Source organism: Nematostella vectensis, chromosome 8 (assembly GCF_932526225.1).
Source record: "Nematostella vectensis chromosome 8, jaNemVect1.1, whole genome shotgun sequence".
Lineage (NCBI taxonomy): Eukaryota > Metazoa > Cnidaria > Anthozoa > Actiniaria > Edwardsiidae > Nematostella > Nematostella vectensis.
In genome coordinates this window covers 1,582,251-1,601,200 of record NC_064041.1, presented here as the reverse complement: position 1 = coordinate 1,601,200, position 18,950 = coordinate 1,582,251, and the positions used below count along the sequence as shown (strand labels likewise).

Genomic DNA, 18,950 nt, shown 5'->3' with positions numbered 1-18,950 from the left:
GGCACTGTACTTATTGATGTTGATACCAGACTTTGCAAGAACTTTCTTAAGCCATCGACCGATAGTGTCAGTGAAAATTGGCTTATGGGGCTTTTGAAAGCTTATAAGGAAACAAGAGTCGTTACCCCTCAACAACTTTGTTCTTTCATCATATTCTTTGATGATTGTAACACATAATCGCTTGTCATTTTCATACGCTTTAAGTTCCAGGCGTCCGAAGTGTTTGGAAAGCCTTGAGGATTTCAAAAGTTCCTATATGTAAAGTATACAATGTTTATCTGTTAAGTCCATTGTGGATATATCCAATGCATGTAGAGTTTGGCAACGCTGGCCCGACAATAAGGCAATTAACATTGTGAGTTCGGTTACACTTGTCTTATATGACGAACGGACAACCGAATCGATTCCTTGGAAATATGGAAGAGTAAGTTGGAAATTAACACTCGATTCTTTTTTTTTTTTTGATAATTAAAATGAATTGATATGGTGGTCCACTTGTCATAAGACATCAAGACCTTATTAGCAATTCATTTCGTTCCTTCCATTTAAATTGTAAGTCGTCATGGTAATAATACAAAAACGTTATAGTGAACGTCGCGTTAAATACGTTGCTAAGCTACGAATGACATAAGAGTATTTTTTACACTTATAATCCCAAATTGAAAATCCCTGTAGACACTAGTTGATACTAGACTATAGAGGTCAATAAACGAACCCTAGGTAACTCTATGATATTAGTAAACTTGCTTTGGCTAAAGAGTATGAGGTCTGAATAAACTTCAAGCTCCGTCTTCTTTTCAAGAGGGGACACACTTAATTAAAAACAAGCCAAGTTGTCAATCAATTCTTCCATCAACTTTTGGCCCGCTAACATTAAACTATAATCAAATTTATCCAGAATGAACAAGTTCCTCTGCTAGCTTCTGCAGGTTTACCGCGTACTTGACGATTATGCTATGAATATTATTAATTGCATTTTGCGCATACCAGTTACAAGACATACACCTTTATCAAAAGACGTTATACTACTCTAAACTGAGAGCTATACCAATTCTTGGGAATATTCCAATATATAAACATACAGAAGTTATACTACTCTGAGTGATATGCCAATTCTTTGGAATATTCCAATATATAAACATACAGAAGTTATACTACTCTGAGTGATATGCCAATTCTTGGGAATATTCCAATATATAAACATACAAAAGTTGTCCTTGCAAGCGGAAAATGTCGATTGTCAAACTCAAGTTCTACGACCGAAAGGTACCATGGGTCTCATTATATTCAATCCAAATAGAGGGGAATATGGATTGCATCGCTAGAGAGTTCATTTATATAACCTTCATGCTTCTAAAAAATTACCCATAAGCAACTAGCGGTCTTGGAACTGCCATTTGCCTTTGCATACTGACATTTTAAATAGGAGTATACTATTTTAAACTTGGTGCTATACCAGTTATAGGGGGTATCCCAATATATAGACAAACGAGACGTATACTACTTTAAACTGAGTGCTATACCAGTTATAGGGGGTATCCCAATATATAGACAAACGAGACGTATACTACTCTAAACTGAGTGCTATACCAGTTATGGGGGTATCCCAATATATAGACAAACGAGACGTATACTACTTTAAACTGAGTGCTATACCAGTTATAGGGGGTATCCCAATATATAAACAAACGAGACGTACACTAATCTAAACCGTGTGCTATACCAGTTATAGGGGGTATCTCATTATATAAACAAACAAAACGTATACTACTCACAACTGAGAGCTATACCAATTCTTGGGAGTATTCAATATATAAAGATACAAGACGTATTCCTCTCTAAACTGAAAGCTATGCGAGTTCTTTGGAGTACTGCAATATATAAACATACAGCACGTATACTACTTAAACTAAATGCTATAACAATTCTAGGTAGTATTCAAATATATAAACATAAGGGACGTATACTACTCTCAGCTGAGTGCTTTGCCATTTCTAAGGATTAGAAATTTCGAAGGACAACTCGTTCTTTTCGATTTTAGTGATGAAAAAAAAAATATGTTGGCGTGCGCGCTTTGACGTCAATGGCGCAGAGACGAGCCGATCAAAACAGAACATGCTTTTCACAGAATGAAGTGAAACGAAAATACAATTAGCTTCCCAATTCTAAGTGTTGGTACTTCAATTATTGTCATTCTCATCCTCGAAACCAACAGGAAAGAAAAATAACTTTTTGGTGAAAGTATTTTTCGTTACTACGCTTCGCATGTAATCGGGAAATGGGATCTTCGTAATAAACTGATAATTTGTCCGACCAAGCTCATATTTTGTCCTATCAAGAAGAGTCAGCAGATCTTCATAGCAGCAGTAATGGCTACACACTTTCACGAATTCCTTAATGAATAAACCAATGTGTTTAGAATACAGATCGGAGTAGACAATTAGGACATCTTTATATTTTGGCTCCAGGTTCAAAGGAGGTATACCCTTGAATTTGTCATGAATGAGACCGCAGCTGGTAATATTATTATGAATAAGTAAAAGTACTTTTGGCTTTCCATTCAAGTGTGGTATCTCACACATAAGTCGGACCAGAGCCTCAACGCTGACTTTCTCCTCTCTTGACAGAAATACGTCTTGTCCATCACTACATGACAATACAGCCAAAATGACTGAATTATGATGTTCTTTTAAATTAGACAAAATACTTTCATTCGTTTGAATCGTATCTATTTCACTTGAAAGTATTTCGTAACCAATAGCCTGAAATAAATAATCAAGGTCATGTTCGTTATGTTTTACTGATGATTCGGCCTTGAAAATCATGGCTAAACCCTTCCGTTTTGATTTCATATTGTATGTTTGTTCGTGACCAGCAGGGACAAACTTCTCAGAGACGTTAAAGAACGGGTCTAAACTGACTCTATTGTGTAGAACACGACGGAAATAATGTTTGGTGGATTCATTCATCCGGGAGCGTATGTTGCCGTCGATATGCAATTCCGTTAAATTGTGTTGGTGTTCAGGTTTATTCAGGGTAAGATTGCTATTGCTAGATAGAAACAGCACTTTAAGACACTCCATCTGCCAGACGTATTCAGGGACTTCACTGATGAAGTTGTTTTCCAAGTTCAAATTGGTTAATGTTGTCAAATGTGTAATTCTCTCCGGTATCGAGGTAAGTCTGTTAGTGTTCAAGTCTAACTTCTCCAGGGACTCCAGACGAAACACTCCCTCAGGGATAGATGTCAATTTGCAGTATATCAGTGAAAGTGATTTAAGACTTTTAAGCTTGGCCCAGTTGTTGGTACAATCAAAGTCACGCATTGTCAGATCACTTCCTCTTAAGGTCAATGATTTTAACTGCTCCATTTCAAAGAGGGACATTGGCACTCCTTTTGAAAAAATAAAATCCAATTCTCGACCACTTTGAGTTGTTCTCCTCTCGAGCTCTTCCTTGGGCCATTCTATGCAAAGCATCAACTCCTTAATAATTTTCTCGTTTTTACTCGAGCTAAAGATTGCAATTCTCATTAAATGAGGCTTGTTACTTGAACAAACGTTCAGTAGATGAAGAATGAAGGCGAAGTCTCCAGTTGCTGGATGTAATTCAGCAAGGCGTATTATGTTTAGATTCTGGTTGAATTGTCCCCCAGGAGCCGCTTGCTGCTGTTTCGTGTCGGGTCTAGAATCTTGTCTGGTTGAGTGTTCTACAGAGACGCGTACCGGGTTAGAATCCTGGATTGGTGATTGGATATGCTTCATTAGCTCCTTCTTAAAATCGAACGGTCGATTGAACTTCGTATATGTCCAAGCGCAGTTAACAAATATAACAGCACAAAAAACAAGTAAAATGTAATATATACACAGTGTAACGGAGAAGTATGAACTGAGGACATTGTAGCACGTGAAGCGAGAGTATTTTTCGTGGATGATATGATCAGTGTTACAATTGATTTGCTCCTTCAATTGTTCGTGAAAACAGGCGTTAACCACAATGAATGCTAAGGTTAAAAGGCACTGAAAAAATGCCCGAATAGCGTATAATAAACGCAGTGTTATTCCCCTTGTTGAATTGAAATCTGCTTTAAATTTTGTTATGCTCTCTGATAACCCCTTGATCTCATCTGGGTCTGGACTCGAGCTGGACTCGACACCATACTGCTCTGAGACACCTACTTCTTTAGTTTGCCGCAAAAATAGTTGTTTAAAATCTATATCTCCTTCTTTTGTAAAAGAAACGAGCTTTATGGCCAAATCTGATACTTCAGTTCCCCATAGTGAGTTTGCTATAGCTAGAGATGTACCAGACACGTTTGAACATTCCGTCAGCAGCTTTAAAAAACACTCAAACATTCCTGACGTGTAAGGCCACTTGAGCCAGAAGTTATGGACAACTAGCAATAATATTGCCTCCCCGAAAACAATAAGAGGGAAGTATGAAGTAAACCAGTGGATAGCTCTCTGGTTGCATTCCGCTTCTACAAAATCATACTGATTTCTGTCTTGAAGATTTGTCAACACCTTTCTCTCTTTACTTGTGGAAGTAGAATTAGGGTTATACAAGGAAGCAGTGCTGTAGCCAACATTCTGGGCACTTTGATTTATTTCCGGGCGACAATCGGCAGGCAGACAGACCAACCTTCCACTGGATGCTTGCATTAACCCGGCCAATACAGCAACTACAAGCATTGCAGCTATAAGATAATCCGTGAGCACGTCCCACCATGGCTTAAGAAGTCGATAGACAGAGTTGCTTGCTTCAAATCGTGCGAGTTGCTCTATGGGAAACATCTTTGTGCTGCTGGTAAATGAAAAAAGAGAAGCCTTGTGTTAACATTAGCCGTTTACCAAATTGTTACCTGGATAACAAGAGGCTTTTCCCTAGCGATTTTCAGTGTTATAACTATTCGCGGTTGTTGCTACTCGAGCTGTCGAGTTTCTTTCGTCCGAGGCAAAAAGTGCTAAAAAAATGGAAAGGAAAGCTCTTCTAGCAGGGTACCAAATAATGAGTGCCGTTTGTCAATTCAGCGTTGGGAACAAGGCAAAGGAGGTTTGGTTTGCAGTCGTTTTGCGTCATAGTGGAGCCAGCGCGGCCGCAGGCCGTGCGCGGAGCTCCACAGGTATAGAAATATGGTATAGCTATGCGACTTGGTTTTGTGGTCATCGCGCGGGTATCCTGTGGTGTCACAATCCATCCATCCATCCAGTCAATCGTGCAACTCCCAGGTCCCCTTGGTCTTACGTTTTTACGTATTTTTTTATTTTTTTTTTACCGCCATCAAAGTCCGTATGTTCACAGCAAAAAAGGCAGATTGAAAATAGTATTTAATGAGAAAATATGCAGATTCAAATGGGCTGAAATCTTCGAGGAACCGTTTTGTCTGAAGTACGAGCCGATAGTAAAATCTACCCTAGTGTTCGTGAATCCGTTGTCCGCAGCAAAAAGGACTACTTAGAGGCTCTACACTACCATTCTAATAACATTCCTTCACGTCTATATATTTAGGGCCTTGGATTTATGTATGTTTTCAGCTATAAAAATAATTCACTTGTGTCGACGAGTTTCTTGCTAGTAGAAAGTCGACAAGTTCACAGTTTACAACAAAAAGCGAACACAAGCGACAAACAGAAAGCGACAAAAAACACTGCCAAGGTGAGTTTTGAACGACGGTTTTTATTGAGAATATCACAGTTATTTTTCTTTTATTGTTGTGCTTTTATAATGCTCGTTTCTTCGTGTGTTTTTTTCCAGAACCAATCGCTCAAGCTAAAACACCGTACCAGTTTGACGTCAAGATGTCATATCAAAGTCATCTATCCCTGTTTTGATTGGCTTAAATACCATCTACTTGAATTCAGATTGGCTTATAATTTTGGCGTGCACTTGAGTGGTTTTCATTCTACTGGCAATCGCCATGAAAATGTTAAATTCGTAAATACACGTTCTATAAATTCAGGCATATATTCCTCACGGTAAGTAAGAATTTAACGACAGATATATGTAGTAGTCTAGTTACTGTTTCAATGTCACTTAGCTTGTTCGATTTATACATTTGTTTATAGAGTTTGCTTTGAGAATTCGTGGTCTAAATCAAACAATTTGGGCATAACACCATCCTTTGATGTTCTTCGTTCTCTCTATACTTTATTGACTGCGTTGAGATATTTAATAAAGGCTGACAAATATCATCCTGTCATTTATTGCTGAAGAAGACCTTTCCTGTCTTTATATTCTGTGTATTTAGGCTTCTCGAAGACACAGCAACTTTTTTAATATTATCATAACTACAAATTACTTATATATACTATATATTTTACTATATATTAACTTTACAGTTACATTTTCTCATCGAAAATAAAAACACAAAATGCAACCCCTATTACCTATATTCTTTTTGCTTAGCTCTCTCCCCCCTCCCTCCCTCTCTCTCTCTCTCTTGACTATTGATATTATTTGCTGTTACCTCTCTGCACCCTAAATAAATTAAAATAGGTAATAGGTTTGAAATTAGACATTTTCAATCAATTTGTTCTCCTCCTTGCATTTAATTTTGGAGTAGCATTAGCATATGTGGATCCATGGTTTCTATAAAAAAAAATGCAGACCACAATCCGACAGGGTGGGTGCACCAATGTCTAATGCATGACGGGAGGTATATTTGTGAATTCTAATTTCCTTGGCGATGGAGTATCACCAGTAATAAGTGATATATTAACCTTCCATATGGCACCTAACTGTATCATTCTTTTTTTGGAATGCTTTTGCATCAATCATTTGTTTCTTTGCAAGAGCAAAGCTGGTCAGAATGTAGCTTTGATACAAGTGTACATTCATGAAACTTCTATCAAGGGAAGGGTTTTTTTTATTAGAGCAAGGTCCGAGGGCGGGGTGGAGGGGGGCTCTCCAGAAAGATAGACGGGGGTGCTCGACCTATCTTTTATGGTATAATATTCTTACCAACTTCTATCTCTTAGAGGAGGATTTTTCCGATTCTGCTACCTTTTAGGGGTTTTCACGCCCGGGGAGGAGGATTTTTCCGATTCTGCTATCTTTTAGGGTGTCTCACTCTAAGTGGTGGCCCAATCGCTTGAAATGTATTTTACAATAAACCACAAGTCAACTGATCAGTTAATACTTTCGACTAATAAATCTGTAAAGAAAACAGTTTTATATCAAACCTACAGGGGAAAATGTTAGGAATATGCTCATTTAAGCTATTATTGTATTATTGTTATATATTTTTTAAAGTAGAGTCACATTTTTTTCAAATAGAGACATTCATTTCTCCCTTTTTCTTCTCACCATTGACTTTTTGGAATATTTCTCTCTCTCTAACCCTAACATAGGTCAATGAACATGGTTTGGTTTGAAATTAGAAATTGGAATTAAGCACTTTCAGTAATAATTTAGGATTTGCCTCCATTGCATTCATTTTCGAGTAGCCAGTATGGGTGGATCCAGGGTTACTAAAACCAACAGGCCAAAGGGTGGGTGCACCAATACGCAATGCATGACAGGAGGTATATTTGTGGAGTTTAGTTTCAACACATTTTTCTGAATAATCAGTTGTGGTACATGAAAACTACAGTAGTGGGTCTATGGGGGGGGGGGGGGGTAGGGTGTTTAAACCTCCCCTTGGGCTTTCTTTTTCATTGTTTTCAGTGTATCTTTTCACCCCAAAATCGTTACGAAGGTAAAATAATGACGAAAATTTTTGGGCCAAATCCCCCCCTTCCCCCCCCCCCCCCTTGGCAAAAAGCTAGATCCGCCCCTGAATTACAGTATGGCATCTAAATCTTTGGAATGCTGTTACATCCTTGATATATTCTTCACAAGGTCAAAGCTTGTTAGAATGGTGTTTTGATAAAAATATACATAGTGGAACTTCTTTTAAGGGAAATAAGAATTGACCATTAGACTCTTGAAAAAACATTCTCGTCAACTAAGACACCTTGAACTTTAACAGCCTTTTTCACATCAAGTTTTAGTATTTTGTTAACTTTCATACTGCATATTTAATATTATTGAATGAGTGCTTGCTTGATCCATTTGGAGGGGCCAATACAATTCATAATTACATGGCAGTAAAATTTGACATCTTTTTAATCTCATTAAAAAAACATTCTAGAGACACCAAGATCCCCTCTAAAACTACCCCTATCAGTCAACACAAAAAGGTGTTAAATGCTGGCTCCGCTCTTAGGCAGTGCCTAAATCTATATATTATCAAAAATATTTGTTATAAAAGGGCTCATTATTTTTTTCAAAGTCCGTTTCAATTATTATTATTTTTTTAGGGGGGGGGGGCGCCCAATTGTGTCTGGTTTGCAGGGAATCAGAATAAAGTGGGGGAAAACGCACCGCTGGCACTCTCATTTACCTGGCGTGGTACGAGGTAACGCGTAGCTACAGAGCTCGCTGGAGGAGCGAAAACAAAGCAAATACAACCAGCTGAGGTGGGAATACGTGGTTTACTCAACACAAACAAAAAAACTAGATATCACTTCGGGTAAAAATTTTCCTAGAGCCAGGGCTCCTTTTTGAGTAAACTAGACCCTGCGCGCAGAGTCTAGTTTACCTAGGATAACAGAAGGATCAATTCATTGGGCCCCTGTGTTGTGACATGTATGACAAAGATCTTAAAAAAGGCGCCTGGTCCAATTCTTTATTCCCATTAGACATTGTCCGAGAGCAGAGCTCCAAAACAAGAAGCAAAACAGATAGGATTAAGTTCGAAACTATTAAAAACACTAAATTTTCAAGCTTCTTTGAGAATTGGGCAGATAAGAAATAGAGAATGGTTTTGAAGCAAAACACTTTTCAGGTTAAGGTTTTAATTATACTTTTCTAAAGGAAGCGTTCTGAGAGACCAGCCAAATGTCGGCAGGAGCCTCTAAAAGCTCCAGTGGTATAGTAGCTTATGCACTAGTCATTCGAAACCCCCTACCCCTATGGTCCTGGGGGAGTGGTCTCAACGTGGGGGGCTAGAGCACTTTTGAACAAGAATCTGTTGTGAGGGGGTGGTCGATTGACAGATTTTGACTTAAACTTGTACCCACCTTGGGGGAGTGGGGACAAACAGAAATATGACCTGAGGCCACTGACTCATGGCTTTCTGTCTAAAAAAGTTTAGTTGAAGGTTAAAACCAAATCACCCACCCTTTTCATTCTCGGGGACCCAGGACGTTGCGGAGATCGGGCACACAAGGAGCGCACGAGAAAGAAAGAGGAGTGAAAGACGCCCTGGGCAACTGCTCTGTAAAAGCTATTTTTGGATAGGCTTTCTAATCCAATTAGTCGCCTTACTAGACCAGGCGCCTTTTGCCAATTAGCACCATCACTTATTGACAGAAACTATAAAACAGTCTCGAAATTTACATATCGAGAGAGAAAAGAAAAACTATACGCTAAACATAAACAGTATTGGGAAGATTCTATTGAAAGGCTAGACAATTCAAGGGTTGTGTCAAGTTTGAGGGATTTGACTTGAACTGTTTATTTAATTAACCTTTGACGTATAAAAAAATTCCGATCGAGAAATCACGTGCATTCGAAATGAGTATGAGCCTCGTCATAGACTAGAAGTACTACGCCTTTTCTGTAGTATATTTCGTGTCACAATGATGCACAAATTCTTTCATTTCTAACAAGGACCTCAAGGCTTCTGAAAATAATTCGGAAGTCGGTGGTCCACTCTTCGATAATCCTATCGATTTTAGGGCATTCTCCGATGTACGCAGAAGGTATATTACCTGCTATTTCATAATGGAGCTTAGCGGGCAAAGACATGATAGGATATTGTGCCCAAGTTTCTCCCTGCTCGTGCAACCCTTCCCAGACTCCAGGCAAAATCTGATCGTGAGGCTTTTACCAAACCGAGTAGGTTGTTGTTATTTAGTAGTTTAGGTGTTTGTGAGGTGTTACTACGCGTGGGGTCTGTCTGCTTTTCTTACTAATAAGGAGCGCTCTGATTGGTCTCATTTTAATTTAATTTTATAATAAGACCACATAGTAAACAACGCAATTTCTTTATGCTATTATATCTTTTAGACAAAAATACTTCGGTGCCAAATAAGAGGCTATATAGAATATCTTGATGTACATCAGGATATATTTCATTGGTAGCAGTCTAGTATCATCATGTACTTATTTTCCTATTCCTCACACACTAAATGCTATCTCTTTGGGGTGTAGAGGGCATAGGCTAGCATAGAGAACAAAGTCACAGCAGGGCTGGAACTGTAATAGAATTCAGGAAAACCAAAATATGTTTGGCTGTAATGTTATCTCTTTTTCTAAAAATTACTTTGACAACCCTCGATGTACTATATCTTAGGTGTAAATTTGCTGTTACACTCAAAAGGAGCCATAATTGTAATAACAGTACTGTATAATTGTTTTCAATTGTTCATGGCAATGTTATATGTTATAAGCGCAAAGTAAACGATGAGATATATTTATGCTATTTGAAGTCAAATTAGAAGGCTATAGAATATCCACATGAATTTAAAATATAACATAAACACTACTAACACACAATCCTCTACCTTGAGGTAATTTCCGGCCGTTTCCAACAGAATGACTTAAGCGCACTTTTTTTTTTCCGGATACTACCGTCCACATGTTTACGTATTCGTAACGGATAAATAACATTTTATTTTTTTCAATTTTCTTCTGGGGAGTGTTTCAAAAATTTCCGAACAAGGCCGGAAATAACGCTGGATACGTGTGGACGAGAGCCGGATTCGTTAAAAAAAAATTGCGTTTTCACAAATTTCCGGATACCTGTGGACGTGGTCTAAAGCTCAATATAGGATATTTCTTCTCGCGGAGTCTGTTTTCTAGCGGGTTCTTTTTACGATAAACTACGAGCAGCATTGTTATTAGTTATGATCTCTTGGTTTACTAAAGCATTCCATGAGTTTTAGCCGAACGCAACCCGGGGAACCGAGACGAGCGTTGTGCTTCGCTTTGTCTTGGCAAAACAATATCAAAGGACACCCTCGGTGAGCTCGTGGAGTGCTTTTAATTAATAAACACAACAAAAGATGTTCTGAACGTATTTCTATAAACAAGCAAAAATGATACTATCTAAGAACAACAGATATTCTTAGTTATAACAGTGACACAGGTTCAACTTTAACGAACATTTTAAACTAACTTTGACTAACATCTAAGGATGCATCCGTTTTAGGCAATGTAATTTTAAAAGCTGACTTTCCATACTAATGTATTGGAAATTAATCATCGATTATAACAATAATAATCATTGCTTTATTATTGTTATTTCATTATAAGCGTGATCATAGTTTGAGATCTATTTTGCATTTAGAACGAAAATGGCTTAAAACATGTACCCTTAAACGCAACTATTATTTTGGAACGTATAAGACAACTAAGTTTTTCAATTCCAACAATACTATTTGGAACAGACCATTTATAAGTGATGGGGTTGGGTCGTTTCTAACATGCACGATTTTTGGGTCAGATATGGCACGAGTATGCTTCATAAATTTTGTACAAGAAACAAAAGAATAGTGCAGTGAAAATCGAAACACAGGCAAAAATGCTGCATCATATTACAACCCAATAAAATGCCATGTTAAGGTAATCAAGACAGCAAATTTAATATTCTGTATTAAAGTGGAATACCGGTACAGCAATTGACAAACGTCAGATCAACACAACTAAACACGTGTTTCTCAGTGGCTCGCTCACCTTGAAATGCAGAGCAGAGGTGAGTACTCAGTGGCGCAGATAGTGGTTATCTTGGCTTGATTATCTATTATACAAATGTCAAGCACAAATTGCTTAATAATTATCTCAGTGTTTGTATTGTTTTGATTGTTTCTTTGCTGAGCTTTGTGGATCGAGGCTTTCGATCCGGTGATTGTTGGTTTGTGTCTAACAAACCAGTGATGTCGGATTGAGTCTTTCAATCCACGAATAAAATTGTAAATTGCCCAAAACAAGGGCATTAATGCTTAATGCATTAGTGCTTAATGAAAAAGCGCAATTGTACTCACTTTGAATGGAAAAACAGATATTTCTTGTTGTCGTGGGAAAACAAAATGGCTGCCTCACTCACGCCACGAGAGCCCTTCAAATCAGGTGATAAATACGACAAATATGATTGGCTACCGAATGATACTACCGAACTTCCCGAATTGCTTGCTTCGATTTGATTAGTTGCCGAATGATACTGCGATTTGTCCCTAGTCATCGGCTACGATTTGATTGGCTGCCGAATGATCTATTGTCTAACAGATTTGAGTTAACAATGAACCCCCTCTCGAACCACCCCAACACCTCCTGGAGATCTTATCTCCAATCTCCACGAGCTAATAAAAGAATGCTATGCAAATTGTCGGCGGCAACTAAACTATGGCTGTTTCGTTCGCTATTATGCAAAAAATATTTCGTCAATCACAAGTCTGTGGGCGGAACGTCTTGCATATCGGTTAGAAAGGAAACTTGGTAGAGAAACCCACAGCGTAAGACACGTCCGTCCGAGAAATTTAGTTGATTTAGCCGAATCATTCACTAAATTTTTTGCGACTGAATCTTATCGGCTGAATGATTCCGCCCCGATGAGATTCAGTCGCAATAAATACCTCGACTCACACAATAATTCTTTTCAAATACCATTACGGGATCGTTCTGTATCTTATAAATAGCATTGGGTGTAGTTAAGATCTTGTAATGATTGCAAGAAGGTAAAAACTTGTGCAAATATAAAAGAACTCACCGAGAGAAGCAGAGGTGACCTGAAAAGGGCGCCAAATGAGCAAACGGTGATCAGATAAGTCTATAGGGGGATTCAACAATTGATACCCTTTGCCTCTTCCTGACGTCACCGGAAATCCTTAATGTTATTTACTGGGATACGCTTTGATGGTCAGGGATACAATCAAAACTAAAGCGTTCGATGGACCGCCCGTTAAGCCATCCAAATATTGAAGAACTTTCACAAGATGTCCCTTATTAGAGTTAGATACGTTTGGGTAATAATCACTGCACAATGGCCGCAGGTTTTACACCCCAAGCACCAACTGGGAGACCGCGGTGATCCTAGATACTAATCCCTCAGAAACTAAACAGATACTAAAAAGTGGGGAGGGGGCATCATAAAAAAAAATAATAAAATAGCTATTTTCATTAATGACAATGTCACGAATCTCTGGAATGCGCTGGTTACATAACCCCAGATTGTAATAGATGTTTATTTACAAAAGTGTGAATTCTCTTGTGATCTTGTTATTTAAAGAAGCGCTAGCAGTGATATATCCACATTCGCAAGAGATACGCAAAACGGTAGGTCGTAAAATTATTTATCTTCTCTCCCATTTTTGCGTCGCCGAAGCCTTTTTTGGTCTATCTTGTTCATTGTTCTTTTAGATTCTTCGGGACTTTATGTATATATTCGTAGGTGTTTTATTTTCCCCTGGACTTTCCGTTTGTATATCTTATAGCGGAGGCCGCGCGCGGAGCCCCATAGGTATAGAAATGGTCCGTCTATAACTAGGCGACTCAGTTTTTGTGGTCAATGACGTCATTGTCACAAGCTGCCGGCTCCACATGCTCAGATCTTTGACATGTGGCGCGCGCGAGCAATTTCGGCGGGAAAGTGTTTACAAAAGAAAACAATTAGGTTTATCCGGTTTGCGAGGCAACTTTGGCGGAAGTACTGAGAACAAATCGCTGGGATAAGAAAACTACTGGACGGATAAGGTTCACACTTACTGAAAAGAAATTATAATATTACCTGGATTTTTTGAGTTTACCTTTTTATATCTTTATTTACCAAAAAAGTTTTTAAATTTGAAAGTCACTCGTCGTGGTTATGTCGTTCGCGGGATGGCTGTGGGGTTTGTTTATGTTGTTGCTACTGTGTCTTTGTTGCTCGGAAAAACCCACAGAAGATGTTAAATCTTGCGAAAAGGGAGGAAAAACGAGAAAAGAAAAGAAGCAATGCTCGGATGCATCGTAACTTCGACGTGTAGGCCGTGAAACATCGAGAGCAGCTAATATACCGGAAGATTCGTGGCTTTGTTTACACCACAGAAATGAAGTCACACGCCAAGACAAACGTTGCTCTTGTCCTTCGTTCTGGGGACACGGTGGTGGTCTCGCTAAAAGTAAAATCCCTACAAGGCTTTATGTGGTTTTTGATGGTGTAGGACGCAGGATCTCCGGTTATAAGCCGGGAACCAACTGGTGCAATTTATGCAGGAGGAAGGCAGACGAAAACTTCCGTGACCACGAATTGTATCACTGGAGTAACGCACGACGGAAGGCAAGTTTACTTTTCGTAAAAAAAGTAATCAACTACCCAACCAAAACCACCAAAACCACAGCACATCATACTTTTGGGTTGCACTGATTATGTAAAATATTGGAGAAATAATATATGCAATTCCATCCACAGAGAGCAGCATGTGATGACAGAAATGTCAAAATGTCAACCAGTCCAAAGAGTTCAATCAGCAAGGTACGTGTATATCAAAACAACATAATATAAACAAGCTGGGGTGTCTCGAAGTCATGCTTTTTGAACAAATAAACGCCTTTGATGCAAGTATATTATACATGGTTGTGTAAATTGTTTTCAATTGTGACATAACAAAAAAAATATGTTATTATAATATGTATTTTGTTGTTTACAGATATTGGAGACTACCCGTTCACCTGTGATTCGCTTGTGCGACTCATTGCAAAATCCCTCCCAAGATCCCCTAACCTCATTAAATAATATGCGAAAGCATATCAAAACTTTACTGTTCCGACTAGAGTGCCTGACAAACTACGGAATATTGATGAGAAACCCCCTAGACCCCCTCTCCTGCCCTGATGACCCCCGTTGGTGAAGCCAGAAAAAATGACAGAGGAGATGTAGTTTTAAATACCGAACAATGGGAGTAAATAATGACTAGCTTATATCAAAATAAAGATAATTATTAAGATTCTTCAATCACCCAAGGGTAGAGTGGGGGGATGAGGGTGGGGATTGGCAGGAGGGCACAAAAAGCAAATGATGCCACACCCCCTCCCCTTTGCATTGATCTGTCATTTCTCCTTTTTGAGTCCATTGAGGAAACAATCTGCTCACCTAACTCAATTAACTCCAAAGCACTCCCATTATCATACAAGGACTTGAAACAATCCTCTTTGTCATGTTATTTAGATCCAAATAACTGTTGAGATAATCAAAACTGCAAAGTAAATAGAAGTGATACTGAAATATTAAGACTAACTTGTGGTTACACCTTCCATGATATCTGTTTACAATCAAATGACCAGCTATGTCCATTCTGCACCACCTCCATCCTAGAGAAAGTTAAGACACTTTCCGATACCTTCAATAAGAGTATTATCAGCCCAACGAAAATGACAGATCTAGCCAGTATATGAGATCAGTCCAATACAACAGACATTGTTGATGAAATTAATACTTCAAGTAAACCTGCAGAATATTACTATTCAGATGAGTGGAATGAGCATGTTGACGAAGTACTGTCTAGTTTTGCAGTACCACAGCCTTCAACTCAGACGAGCCAATCTCAACCTGTAGCACATTCTCAACCACAACCACGGTCTCAACAACAGCCACAAGTAACAAGAGCTACTACATCAACCACAGGAACCCAACCTAATTCTCAAATTAGCATAAATGTCGCAAGTCTCAAACTTGGGTCATCTACATTTTGGTTTCTTCCACCAAACATTTCTCAAGCAACTTTATTTGGTAGGAATGGTTCTAGTGCATGTACATTTGTTTCCCTATTAATGGCCAATGAGTTTACAACTTCTTCTTACCGTGACAGTTATCGATTGGACAGCAATTCCCCCCTAAGTACTCCATGGATCTCTTTACTTGTCACAGCTATTGCAAGGGGGAACCAAACGTACAATACCACGACACAAGGAAATATAGAAGCTGCCTCAGTGTAGAATCTGCCAAAAGCGATTTAGCTCCACTACTTGGTTCCCCGAGTGGATCAGCTATACTAGAGGATAGATTTGACATTTCACTATAATGCACTGACCCTCAAGTACCACAGAGTTCGCTAGCGTTTTACCTCCAGGACTAGATTGAGAGTCTAACTTGGCAGCGTTGGTGATTTGTAATGGATGACTGTCTGTTTTGTAAAACATCCTGGAAAGCTATACATGATGGACCCACTCACAATTCGGAGCCATGATCGGCATGGCTCCAATAGAGAGTCGTGAAGAATTTCTTTCTCAGATCAAGCAGCAAATGTCACATCACTCCCTCACATTTGTTAGATATTGATACCACAACTCGCACGAGTCAGGATTTCTCGTTCTTCGAGGCGAACGGCATTACGAGTTTACGAAAATTCGTACATAATAAAACAAATCCGAGCACAATTATCCACCCTTTGAGTCACATTGATACTCTAAGTCAATAAAGTCGTCTTATTCCGAAGTAATTATTGAGTTCTGAGTAGAAACCTGGCAGTATTTGGCTGGATTATCCACCAGGCGTCCGCCGCCATCTTTGTTGAATCTAAAATTCCAACCTAGCGCATGCGCAGTCGTTTTGCATACGTGAAGCTGCTAGCCAGCCGCGATCTGCCTCGGCACAGGCCTCCAGAGCGCGCAAAACAATATGGCGGATGAGTATTTCTGCCCCTCGCAAAAACACACGAAAACTGACTGCAGAAAGCCAAGAATTGTCGAAAAATAAGTGCTTGGAAAAAATCATTCGTGGGAATGCTAACCACGGATATAAACTTGTCTAATTATGTGCAAAAGACTGTGTAAAAGCATGGTTGAAAGTTTTGAAAAGTCAAGTCTTGTGCTCGAGTCAAGGTCAGCTGAAATGTCAGAGTAAGCCACAAGATAAAGAAAGAAAAAACAAGGTAATTTTATAGACACCTTCTCCGACAAGTGCTCATATGTATTTGTTCTTGCACTGGCAGACGTAGGTAAGTTAGCGAATTGCATTAAAGTACTTAGCGGAACGAAAGTATCTTTCGGGGTTGTTTTGTTTTCAAACTTTGAACACCTTTTTCTTTGTTGAATTTAATTTACTTTAAGTACTTACCTCAGGAAATAAATATTCTAGGCTGTATTTATCAAGTTCGATCTCTAAATCTGCCATTCACCATCTATCATAGGAAAATTATAACTACTATTCATGAATGAATTAAATATAAGTTACCAGAGCTGTCAACTCTGTCACAAGATTTTGAACCTCATCATAAACCTAATGCACCAGTCAATTGACAGCCCGGCCCCCCGACCCCCGGGGCATACCGGGGAAGTAACGCAGTCATGCAGGGGCTTTAACACATGTTTAACACCTATAATCCACCGGGGGGCCGGGGATTTAACAGAAGCCCTCAACAGGCCGGGAAAGGGGGCAGTGAATTCACGCTTTACCGTAAGTTGCGTCTGAAGGTAAGCGGAGTTATTCTTAGGCACCGCGGAGGGGGAGGGGCTGTGAGGAGGGGGAGGTCGCACTGCTTAAAGAAAAAAGTAATCATAAATAGGAAGTCTAAACAAGTCAACTGTCAGCCCCCTACTTTTCAACATGCTCCGCGGTCCCTGTGTACAATTGAAGTATGGCATACTATAGTGGGATGTTATCGAAAAACACCAGGGCCATGAACCGGGGGTTTTAACAGCGTCACAGGCCCCGGTAGCCAGGAAAGTAACAAGCATCAAATATCAGATGTTACTTTCCCCTCTATGTCCCGGGGGTCGGGGTGCCCTGGTTTCAATTGACTGGTGCATAATTTTTGTGAGAATGTTCATACCATCTCTGTATTCATCCACATTGGCTCTCTTGGGTTTTTCTCTCACATATTTGCTGTATTTTATCCGATTTCACAAGATTTCTGTCCAAGTTGGGTGGACAGCTATGAGATACTAGAAATAAAACCAAAATTGATTTTTAATTCATTTCAATAAACGATTGGTCAAATTCTCACAAGGATGAGCAAGGCTTAAATAAATTACTTGGGTAAACTCCAGCTTTCTTTGGAGAAAGAAACAGAGAACTGGTTTCCTTAAACCTTAAAGAAATTGAGAGTTGGTCTCCTAAAACCCTAAGTATTAGTAATTTGTGAAAAAAAACGTATATTTGATAAACACTTGAAATTTAAATCGACTATTCTGGAATTCTGTTTTGATTTTAAAAAAAGATGCACATACATATTAGGACCTTGAGGATCTGTTATTACCTAAAATATGCCTTGTTTTTATACCACCTACAATATTTTCAATAACCCTGGGTACATCAATGTTTTCTTACAAACCTCAAAAAAAACATTTTCTTTTTCTCATGTCACAATATAATGTGGTCCAATAGTAAAATTCAGGTTTCATAGAAAGCCAAGACAGCTTTTTGTAGAGGAGCAATTTGCTCAAAAGCAATGGTTTTTACCCTCTGCAGCTTCTCCTATAAAAGCTCTTTCAACCTCTGGCTTATCAGATCATAGAGCTTTATGAGACAGCAAAGTTCATATGTTCATTTTCTGTAATGGGCATCATTTTAGAAAATTTTAGTTGGGACTATTTTTAGTTTTAGGTTTATGAATCAGGTTTTTGTGGTATAATATTTGTATCCTATTTTTAGTTTTAGGTTTTATGAATTAGGTTTTTGTGGTTTAACCCATTGCCTCCTGGCTATTCTCGAGCTGAATTTACAAAAAACAGACTGAAAACAGATACCTCCCCCCCCTATTCTGAGTTTTATACAGCCCGTCAAAGTCAAACACAGCTGCACCTAGTATGCGGTATCCAAGCTTTCCAACAGTGCTTTGCGGTCCCCACTTTTAATCCCTGGTTGTTGTGCTGAAGCCAGCACAAGTTGATGGTTGCTTGTATTTTTCATCAAAAATACAGCTATGAGCATATTAGGAGAGTGTCTCAGGACATCATGAAGTCTTTTGGGGCATAATTGAGTGCTTTGCTTA

General features: G+C 38.9%; 1 protein-coding gene and 2 long non-coding RNA genes across 3 annotated transcripts; 1 reads left to right on the top strand and 2 right to left on the bottom strand.

The window, feature by feature from the left end:
- Positions 1-1,778: 1,778 nt before the first annotated feature.
- LOC116610263 (volume-regulated anion channel subunit LRRC8C-like) lies at positions 1,779-12,003 on the bottom strand. The gene is made up of 2 exons (XM_048730928.1): positions 11,722-12,003; positions 1,779-4,803 (listed from the first exon to the last, which is right to left on the bottom strand). The coding sequence occupies exons 1-2, from the start codon at positions 11,979-11,981 to the stop codon at positions 2,181-2,183; spliced, it is 2,883 nt and encodes a 960-aa protein (XP_048586885.1). The 5' UTR covers positions 11,982-12,003; the 3' UTR covers positions 1,779-2,180.
- Positions 12,004-14,378: 2,375 nt separating this feature from the next.
- LOC116616697 lies at positions 14,379-15,247 on the top strand. Its single transcript, XR_004295439.2, has 2 exons — positions 14,379-14,494; positions 14,670-15,247. It is a non-coding gene; the product is annotated as an uncharacterized LOC116616697 (long non-coding RNA).
- LOC125570084 lies at positions 14,577-17,455 on the bottom strand. The gene is made up of 2 exons (XR_007312424.1): positions 15,820-17,455; positions 14,577-15,104 (listed from the first exon to the last, which is right to left on the bottom strand). It is a non-coding gene; the product is annotated as an uncharacterized LOC125570084 (long non-coding RNA).
- Positions 17,456-18,950: the final 1,495 nt, after the last annotated feature.